Source organism: Ranitomeya variabilis, chromosome 4 (genome assembly GCF_051348905.1).
Source record: "Ranitomeya variabilis isolate aRanVar5 chromosome 4, aRanVar5.hap1, whole genome shotgun sequence".
Taxonomy (NCBI): Eukaryota; Metazoa; Chordata; class Amphibia; order Anura; family Dendrobatidae; genus Ranitomeya; species Ranitomeya variabilis.
Window position 1 is genome coordinate 254,454,862 of NC_135235.1, and position 10,127 is coordinate 254,464,988.

At 44.4% G+C, this 10,127-nt stretch overlaps 1 protein-coding gene across 1 annotated transcript in view; it reads left to right on the plus strand.

Moving 5' to 3' along the window:
* CHEK1 (checkpoint kinase 1) overlaps nucleotides 1-9,649 on the plus strand; it is a 28,495-nt gene extending 18,846 nt beyond the window's left edge. Inside the window, exons 6-13 of the mRNA XM_077249526.1 lie at nucleotides 4,500-4,688; nucleotides 5,071-5,175; nucleotides 5,321-5,416; nucleotides 5,546-5,645; nucleotides 7,182-7,365; nucleotides 7,452-7,583; nucleotides 8,073-8,174; nucleotides 8,952-9,649. Coding sequence (XP_077105641.1) covers nucleotides 4,500-4,688; nucleotides 5,071-5,175; nucleotides 5,321-5,416; nucleotides 5,546-5,645; nucleotides 7,182-7,365; nucleotides 7,452-7,583; nucleotides 8,073-8,174; nucleotides 8,952-9,047 — 1,004 coding nt within the window. The 3' untranslated portion in view covers nucleotides 9,048-9,649. The remainder of the gene's footprint in view (nucleotides 1-4,499; nucleotides 4,689-5,070; nucleotides 5,176-5,320; nucleotides 5,417-5,545; nucleotides 5,646-7,181; nucleotides 7,366-7,451; nucleotides 7,584-8,072; nucleotides 8,175-8,951) is intronic.
* Nucleotides 9,650-10,127: the final 478 nt, after the last annotated feature.

Consider the following 10,127-nt stretch of genomic DNA (forward strand, 5'->3'; position numbering starts at 1 on the left):
ATTCAGGGTCTTGATTCACCCGGTCTCTATAACAAACCTATCCCATGGCAAGCCACGGAGACCACAGCTTATCGAACATTTCAATTTTCCCTCTGTTCTGATAAAACCCCTTTTACAGTCTCAGGCCCTGCTTCACATATTGGAGGAATTCTCTTCTTGAAGGCGGCTCGTTCTTAATCCAATTTCGCGCTATTACCTTCCGGGCCATGTACAGCAATCTGGCAATAGCTGTCTTCAGGTTGTTATCCACTCCAATCTCATCCACGCACCCCAAAAAGCACACCATCGGGTCCCTTGGCACCGTGCATCTGTATGCTCCTTCCACACAACTCAAAACTACCAACCAAAAAGCAGCCAATCTCGGACACGTCCACATCATATGAAATATATCTGCATCTGTAGATTTACACCTCGGGCACTCAGAATCATCACGCAAGCCTGCTTTATATAACATCTTCGGAGATTTGTAAACTCTGTGTATTACATAAAGCTGTGACAGCCTATACGGTTCGCTCAGAGACAGCCGTGGAACCCACTCCAGCACCGACTCCCAAGTTTCATTCTCCATTGGGCACAGATCCCTCTCCCACTTAGCTCTCGCCAGTATTGGAAACCTTAACAGGAAAGTGTGCAGCAAGTCTTTATAAAGAGTGGAAATAACCCTCCCAGTAGTCCCTTCACCACACACATACTCTAACACTATATCCCTTTGAATTCTGATGCCTCCGTCCCTATTCTGAGCTCCAAATGCGTGTCTCATCTGCAAATATTGATATTCCCCCGCAGGCCCGAGATCAAATTCCACCTGCAATTGGGAAAAGGATTTCAACTCTCCCTGCTCAATTATCTGATAGACATATTGAATCCCCTTGGCCTGCCATTCTGGTAGTACCCCCACTGCCACAAACTCCTTTAAATTATTATTATGCCATAGCGGGGAGAATCTGGTCAGACCCGTAATCCCACGTATATATGTTTTAGTCTACCTCACAGCTTACATATCAATAACATAGTCTGATACAATTTCCCCATGCCCCCAGGGAGCCATCCTCCAGACATTGTACTGCTGGCCTTCTTTTTGTCACCTTTTCCATTAATTCCTGTACCGCCCCGGACGACCATTCATGCGACCAGCCCTTTAAGTGCTGACTCTGGGCTGCAAGAAAATATAATTCAGGGTTAGGCAATGCCAAGCCCCCATCTTCCTTGGGTCGCTGAAGTGTCTCCAGTCTGATACGTGGATGTTGTCTCCCCCATACCAAATTCCTGAACAGGGAGTTAATCTGCCGAAATTTCCCGCGCGGTATCCAAACTGGCGCATTATGAAGAACATACAGAATCTTCGGCATCAAAATCATTTTGATAAGATTCACCCTGCCCACCACAGATAAATGCAGCTTAACCCAAGCATCCACTTTTGCCTTAAGAGCACCTAAGATCGGAGTCAGATTCCTATGTATGTAATCCGTAATCAGCATAGATACCCATATCCCAAGATATTTAAATTGACTTACCACCTTGTCGCCCATCCTCCAGCAGCTCACTCCCCTACTTCGTCCACTTTAAACAAAATAGACTTACTCCAGTTTATCGTCAGTCCTGACAGTGAGCCAAATCTTTCAATAATCCCAATAGCCCCCCCCCCCCCCAAGGAAGCAACCGGGTCAGCTAGAAACAGTAGAATATCGTCCGCATACAACGCCACCCTCTCTTCAATCATCCCATATTTAAACCCAGACACCTCGTCAGACTGTCGAAGTTTAGTAGCCAATGGCTCCACGGCCAGGGCAAACAAGAGGAGAGAGCGGACATCCCTGCCTCTAGCTAATTGTATAGTCCGTGATAACTCCCCATTCACCCGGACTCTGGCCATCGGCTGCGAATACAGCAGCCGAATCCAGGACACAAACTGCAAGCCAAACCCCATATATTGCAACACCTGAAGAAATACCCCTATTCCACACTGTCGAATGCCTTATGGGCGTCTAAAGGTGCAATAACTCTCTGGCCACAGTTATCAGACCTAAGCTGCAGATTCATAAATAGCCTCCGTAGGTTGACCGCCGTGGATCTATCAGGCATAAAGCCAGATTGGTCTGGGTGCACTAGGCCGGAGATTACACTCGTCAACCTCATCGCCAACACCTTGGCCAGAATCTTGACATCTATAGTGAGCAAGGAGATTGGCCGATATGACTCAGGTTGCCCCAAGTCTTTCCCCTCCTTAGGAATCACCGCTATTATGGCCTCTCTCATGGATGTAGGCAGACACTCCCTAGTCTTAGGGTACCGTCACACAGTGCCATTTTCATCGCTACGACGGCACGATCCGTGACGTCGCAGCGTCGTATGATTATCGCTCCAGCGTCGTAGACTGCGGTCACACTTTGCAATCACGGCGCTGGAGCGATGCCGAAGTCCCCGGGTAACCAGGGTAAACATCGGGTTACTAAGCGCAGAGCCGCGCTTAGTAACCCGATGTTTACCCTGGTTACCAGCGTAAACGTAAAAAAAACCAAACTGTACATACTTACATTCCGGTGTCTGTCCCCTGGCGTTCTGCTTCTCTGCACTGTGTAAGCACCATAGCCGGAAAGCAGAGCAGTGACGTCACCGCTGTGCTCGCTTTCCGGCCGGCAGGCGCTCACAGTGCAGAGAAGCTGAGACGCCGGAGGACAGACACCGGAATGTGAGTATGTACTGTTTTTTTTTTTTTTTACGTTTACGGTTTACGTTTTTATGTTTACGCTGGTAACCAGGGTAAACATCGGGTTACTAAGCGCGGCCCTGCGCTTAGTTACCCGATGTTTACCCTGGTTACAAGCGAACACATCGCTGGATCGGTGTCGCACACAACGATCCAGCGATGTCAGCGGGTGATCAAGCGACGAACGAAAGTTCCAAACGATCTGGTACGACGTACGATTCTCAGCAGGGTCCCTGATCGCTGCTGCGTGTCAGACACAACGATATCGTAACGATATCGCTAGAACGTCACGAATCGTACCGTCGTAGCGATGAAAATGGCACTGTGTGACGGTACCCTTAGCCTCCTCTAGGACCGCCTTTAATCTGGGAATTAGCACTTCCCCCATATGTTTATAGATCTCAGCAGGAAACCCATCTACTCCAGGCGCCTTCCCATTAGCCATAGACTGTAATGCCCGACCCAGTTCCTCCTCCGTGATAGGAGCCTCCAAGCCCTCTCTCTGCATCACTCAACCTTGGGAGCTCCAGTCCCTCAAGGAACGCCACTGTGTCTCCCACCGTCCCATCCACCCGAGAGGAATATAGGTCCTCGTAAAAATCCGCAAAAACCTCCAAAATCTCTGGAGTCTGAGACACTCTTACCACTTCCGAAAACCAGAGAATGGACAAACGAAGTACTTCTCTGTGCAGAAGCCGCCAGCGACAGCATGTGACCTACAGTTTCACCCTCCTGATAAGCCAGCTTCATGAATTCCCGCTTCCTTTCAGCTTTACCCAGCAAAATTTTTCAGATGACTTTGAGCTGCCTTTAATCTCTTCCCAGCTTCTGGAGTACCCAGTGACACCATCTCATCCTCTGCTGCCCTCAACCCATCAATCGCTGCCTTCTCTGCCTCTCTCGACTTCCGCTTACATCTACTAATGTCTCTAAACAGCAGCCTTCATGGCTTCCCATACAGTAAGAGCATCTACACTCCCATCATTCAGCTCAAAAAATTCCACCAACTCCCGATTTATCTTATCTAGATCTATACTGTGCAGCCAGTTAGGGTTAATCTATCTGACTATAAAGTTGATTTTATGGCTCATTATATAAACATATGAGCACTAAAATATTACTGCTTCCTTCACAAGCAAATATTATTAGGCTATGTGCACTTGACGTATTTTAGACGTGCACGATTCTGCCGAGGTTTACAGGGGATGAGAGGAAAAAACTCCAATGGAATATATCCTAAATTTCCTTCAATATGTAGACACTTTAGATTGTTTATGGGGGGGCCTTAAGCGGCCTAAACCCACTGATATCATTCGTTCTTATTAGTGGAGGAGATCTGTTGGACAACCTTCCACTTTGGTGACAGCTGCCTATTGTGTATTGGGGGCTTTGGAGTGTTGATGAGCCAAAAAAAAAAAAAAATAAATATATATATATATATATATATATATATATATATATATATATATATATATATATATATATATATATATATATATATATATATATATATATATATATATATATATATATATATATATATACATATATACGTATATATATATATATATATATATATACACATGTGTATATATATATATATGTGTGCATGTACGTGTATGTATGTATATATATATATATATATATATATATATATATGTATGTATATATGTGTATATATATATATATATGTATATGTGTATATATATATATATATATATATATATATATATATATATATATATATATATATATATATATATGCTTTTTTTTTTTTTTTTTTTTAATCCAGATCAGCTGAAGATCTCCGATTTTGGATTAGCAACTGTATTTAGACATAATGGACGGGAGCGCATGTTGAACAAGATGTGTGGGACGCTGCCGTACGTGGCACCTGAACTCATTAAGACGCGGGGGTTTCACGCTGAGCCTGTGGATGTCTGGTCCTGTGGAATCGTACTGACAGCCATGTTGGCTGGTGGTAAGTTGGCAGAAATTTTGTGATACTGGACAAATCTTCCTCGTTTGCTTAACTTGTAAATGTACATTAAAGTATCCTCACAGAGACTTAATTTGTATTTTCTTTGTAAATTTATAAGTGGGTGACTTGTGGGGACATTACTAGAGGCATGATGAAAGAACAAGCTTTGTGTATCCATTTCATGTCCACGCTGATCCCATTGCTGAGTTTCCATCCTAATAACACCACCACTGTTAGAGCTGATAGAGCTTATTAGGGTAAAACTTACATGAACCAAATGGTTTCCATTATCCATGAATATGGTGGTTTTGGACAGAATATTGGTCTATTAGACTGACCCATGGAAGAATAGTATGTCCTACTTATTAACTTTTATTGGCAGAATTACCATGGGATCAGCCAAATGACGCCTGTCAAGAATACTGTGACTGGAAGGAATCGAAGCATTACCTGACTCCATGGAAGAAGATTGACGCTGCACCTCTGGGTACCTGTTTTCTCTCATTTTTACTCATAAAATTGCCGTTAATTTCTCAAGATGTCGATTTTTCTTTTTTGAGCTGCGTAGCTCGAGAACCAGAACCCCGCCACAGACCTGCAATAACACTGACCTCTCATCCCCTTCTTTCCAGCGTTGCTGTGCAAGATGTTATCTGAATTCCCTGGTTCAAGGCTTACTATTCCAGAAATCAAGAAGGACCGTTGGTTCACTAAGCCACCCAAGAAGGGTATGTTAGGTTGTATTGTGGTAAAGGGAGTGGTTTAAGTTTTAATTTTTTTTTTTTTCGAATTGTCAAAGGATTTTCTTTTTTTTTTTTTTTTTTTTTAAGGATTTCACTTTTTTTTACTGCCCATAGGTATAAAGAGAAGCCTTGTGTCATCAGGAGGGTTAGAAACTCCCGGACTTCTCAGCAAACACATTCGGTCTGATATGGATTTGTCTCTGTTCTCTTACAGGTACATCTTCTCTCAGCAGAAAAATGTGGTATATTAAAATATTCTGGCTTGTAGTGTTTCACATACCTAAGAAGGTTTCGGTATTGGCTAGCTTTAAAATGTTGTAATATTTTAAAGCCTCTTTTAAATGCACTATTGATCAGAATGGGTCCGGGTTTTTAGACTCCGCCGCACTCCTTGTTCAGACCATCGGGCAGGAGCATGCAAAACCTATAGACACAAGATCAACCTTCCACACAACTCTGCACTTGCTTATGTATCAGCAGAGTGCTTCAGTCCTAAAGGCCCCGTCACACATAGCGATTTACCAACGATCACGACCAGCGATACGACCTGGCCGTGATCGTTGGTAAGTCGCTGTGTGATCGCTGGGGAGCTGTCACACAGACAGCTCTCTCCAGCGACCAACGATCAGGGGAACGACTTCGGCATCGTTGAAACTGTCTTCAACGATGCCGAAGTCCCCCTGCAGCACCCGGGTAACCAGGGTAAACATCGGGTTACTAAGCGCAGGGCCGCGCTTAGTAACCCGATGTTTACCCTGGTTACCAAAAAAAACAAACAGTACATACTCACCATCTGATGTCCGTCAGGTCCCTTGCCGTCTGCTTCCTGCTCTGACTGAGTGCCGCCGTACAGTGAGAGCAGAGCGCAGCGGTGACGTCACTGCTGTGCTGTGCTCTCACTGTACGGCGGCACTCAGTCAGAGCAGGAAGCAGACGGCAAGGGACCTGACGGACATCAGATGGTGAGTATGTAGTATTTGGGTTTTTTTTAATTTACGCTGGTAACCAGGGTAAACATCGGGTTACTAAGCGCGGCCCTGCGCTTAGTAACCCGATGTTTACCCTGGTTACCAGTGAAGACATCGCTGGATCGGTGTCACACACACCGATTCAGCGATGTCAGCGGGACCTCAACGACCAAAAAAAGGTCCAGGCCATTCCGACACGACCAGCGATCTCGCAGCAGGGGCCGGGTCGCTGGTACGTGTCACACATAGCGAGATCGCTACTGAGGTCGCTGTTGCGTCACAAAACTTGTGACTCAGCAGCGATCTCGCTAGCGATCTCGCTATGTGTGACGGGGCCTTTAGACCCCCACCAATTAATTGGCTTAGTTTAAGGCCATGTTACCACGTGCAAAGTATCTGCAATTTTCTGCTGTATTTACTTTGCAGATATCTTGCACTGCACACTGTCGGGATTCTTTGGTATTGTTGACGAGAGCAGCCGTCATTTGACCGCAAGTATGCATTTTGCATTTATGTGGTCACATGCCGACATGCTTGACCTCTCTCATTACAAGTCCAAAAGTAAAAAAAAAAATCAGTCACTTGCTCTTGCCGGCAATACTTGAAAATCCTAGCAGTGTGTGGTGTACACAATGTGAAGATTCAGAAGTTTGCAGGCACACACAGTGATTGTATACCGGACAACCCCTTTAACAAAGAAATGGTTGCTTTATACTGGAGCGATTGCTTAATGCAGCAGTATCTGATCATTCTTCTGTAATAAAGCTGTCTTTTTGTTGCAGTGAAGAGAAGGTGATCTATTCCAGTACCCAGCCTGAGCCTCGCACAGCCCTCCCCGCCTGGGACAGCAGTACGTCTCATATAGATAAACTAGTGCAGGGGAAAGGATTCAGTTTCTCACAGCCGGCCTGCCCTGAGAACATGCTGCTGAGCAGCCAGTTACTGGGGACGCCGGGCTCCTCACAGGTAATACAACTCTTGCTAATATTCTCTTTCCGACATCTTGTTTTTTCTGTAATTCACTCATCAATCATTGCTTTGTCCATCCACAGAACCCATGGCAGCGGTTAGTTAAAAGGATGACCCGCTTCTTTACTAAAGTGGATGCAGAGACTTCGTACAGCAGTCTGAAGGAGACTTGTGAAAAGATGGGTTATGTCTGGAAGAAATGCTGTGTCAACTTGGTGGGTGTACGAACTTCTGAATTGCAAGCCGTTATATAGGCTTAAAGGGCCACTGTCACCCCCCTCCAGCCGTTATAAACTAAAAGAGCCACCTTGTGCAGCAGTAATGCTGCATTCTAACAAGGTGGCTCTTTTAGTTTTAGGTTCAAGTATACCCCAAATAAAGCGTTTTTATACTTAGCCACAATTCCTGTCTCTATCCACGTAGGCGGGTCCTCACTCCCCAGCTTGGCCAGATCCTCTGCCATCAAGCAGAGCTGGCCAAGCTGGGGAGTGAGGACCCGCCTCCCTGGCTAGAGACAGGAATTGTGGCTAAGTATAAAAACGCTTTATTTGGGGTATACTTGAACCTAACACTAAAAGAGCCACCTTGTTAGAATGCAGCATTACTGCTGCACAAGGTGGCTCTTTTAGTTTATAACGGCTGGAGGGGGGGTGACAGTGGCCCTTTAATGCCAATGACTGATTTTTTTTTTTTCTTTTTATCAGGTGACCATTTCAACCACTGATCGGAGAAACAGCAAGCTGATATTTAAAGTTAATATAGTTGAGTTGGAGGAGCGCATATTATTGGACTTCCGACTTTCCAAGGTATAATAACATGAAGACGCTGGAGTTATGTGACCTCTAGATCTGAAGATGATGCAGAGAAAAATCGCATTTTGACGTTGTCTGGAAGTGCGTTGAGGCGTTATGAGATGCACTTCTAGATTCTCAGCCTCAATTGTATTTACTACCTACCAGCACCGTCCGCTGGATGATTGACAGGTCAATGGCGGTGTCCCAGAGCAAAAGACCTATTAACAAGCCACATCATCCATGAAGCACTTCCAGACACAACTTACCTTTTCATTGCTGGAGCAGCGTTTTAGGATTATAAAGTATCCACTGGCTTATCTTTTAAAGCGATTCACAATCACTAATGGTTTGGGGAGCTAAAATTTTGACAGATTCCCTATTAAAGGGGTTGTCCGGTGAAAAAAAGTTATCCTCTATATACAGCATTGGTGGTAAGTTACTGATTGGTGGGGTCCAACCGCTGGATTGGCAGAACAAGACGCTTTTATCCCCGTTACAAAATGACGCAGGAGCTTTGCATCCTCTGAGGCTGCTGGAAAAGCGGAATGCAGCACTCGGCATCCCATAGGGAATGAAAGTAGTGCAGGATGGACATGTGCAATGTCGCTCCACCCTAACTGGTGTAAAAGTGACCCTTCTACCTGTTTGTTGGGGGTCTTGACCAACCAATCAATACGTTAGCACTGATTCTGCGGTTAGGTTATTGTTTTCACCGTATAACCCCTTTAATGTTTGTAAATGTGTTAATCTTTTCCTTGTTCTCTAATCACTATTGTTTTTGTTTTATAGGGTGATGGACTGGAGTTCAAGAGACATTTCCTTAAGATAAAAAAGAAATTGGATGACATAGTTGCTAATCAAAAAGTTGTCATGTCTGTCACATGATCACATGGAGTCTCTGTTGTGACATTTTTAATGCCTGACCCCAGACTCATGTTGGTGTTAAGTATTAGTTCCCGGTTTCCTTTTATTGCTCTGGCTCAGTTAGGTGAGTAGTTGATGTGGTCAGCGGATGTTGAGCTGTTCTCGGGGACGGTGGGGACCCAGGAATTTCTGTCATGGACTCTACTGAATGGTAACTTTGATATAGAAGGGACAGCCAGTGTTCTTTTGTAATTCGTTTTTTTTTTTTTTTTTGAGAAACCTCTTTCCTGGTTTTCTTAATGCTGTTTCTGAATACAGTCCTGATCTGAAGAAGAAATATTGTTGTCACTACATCATAAGGGCCGGGTACTACTACTTGGGTCAATAGTCATCCCTGAAGGAAACATCTGTTGCTCCCCTTGTGACACTGGTTTCAGAAAATATTATCTGCTAAACCCACGGGTGACACATACTTGATTTCAGAAAACATTTCATAAGACGTAGTGACCATAGATTTAACCCTGCGCCCGAATTGGTTTATCATTGTATTAAAGTGAATGTTTCCAGTTTAATAAATAAATGTAATAAATGTTTTGGTTAAACAAAAGTCACTCCTAAAGATTAACCACATGTGTCTTTTCCGACTTCTTGTTTTCACACACCCTGGTATACTATAACCAGCTGCAGGCCCCATGCAAATAACCAGTTTATCGATCCACATCTGACTGGTGTGTAACTCTGCCTATATCTTAGTGTCGACCCGGCCATTGTGTCCCGTTATAAAGCAAGTGCTATAGAATCGAAGCTTGGCAATATGGCCGCAAACTTTAGATACAGCATCCAACTCGGTCAGTGTGAATCAGATTTTACTTTCTTTATTGCTTCATTGGGGGACACAGGACAACCATGGGTGTATGCTGCTGCTGCTGCTAGGAGGCTGACACTATGCAAAAAAGGAAAAGGCGTAGCTCCTCCCCGGCAGTATACACCCACCGACAGGCACCAAGCACCTCAGTTTGTGCTTAGTGTCTGTAGGAGGCAGACCTGGATCTTCAGATCCGCTGCTAATCTTGATTCCTTTACAGGTTTTGTTGTTTTTAT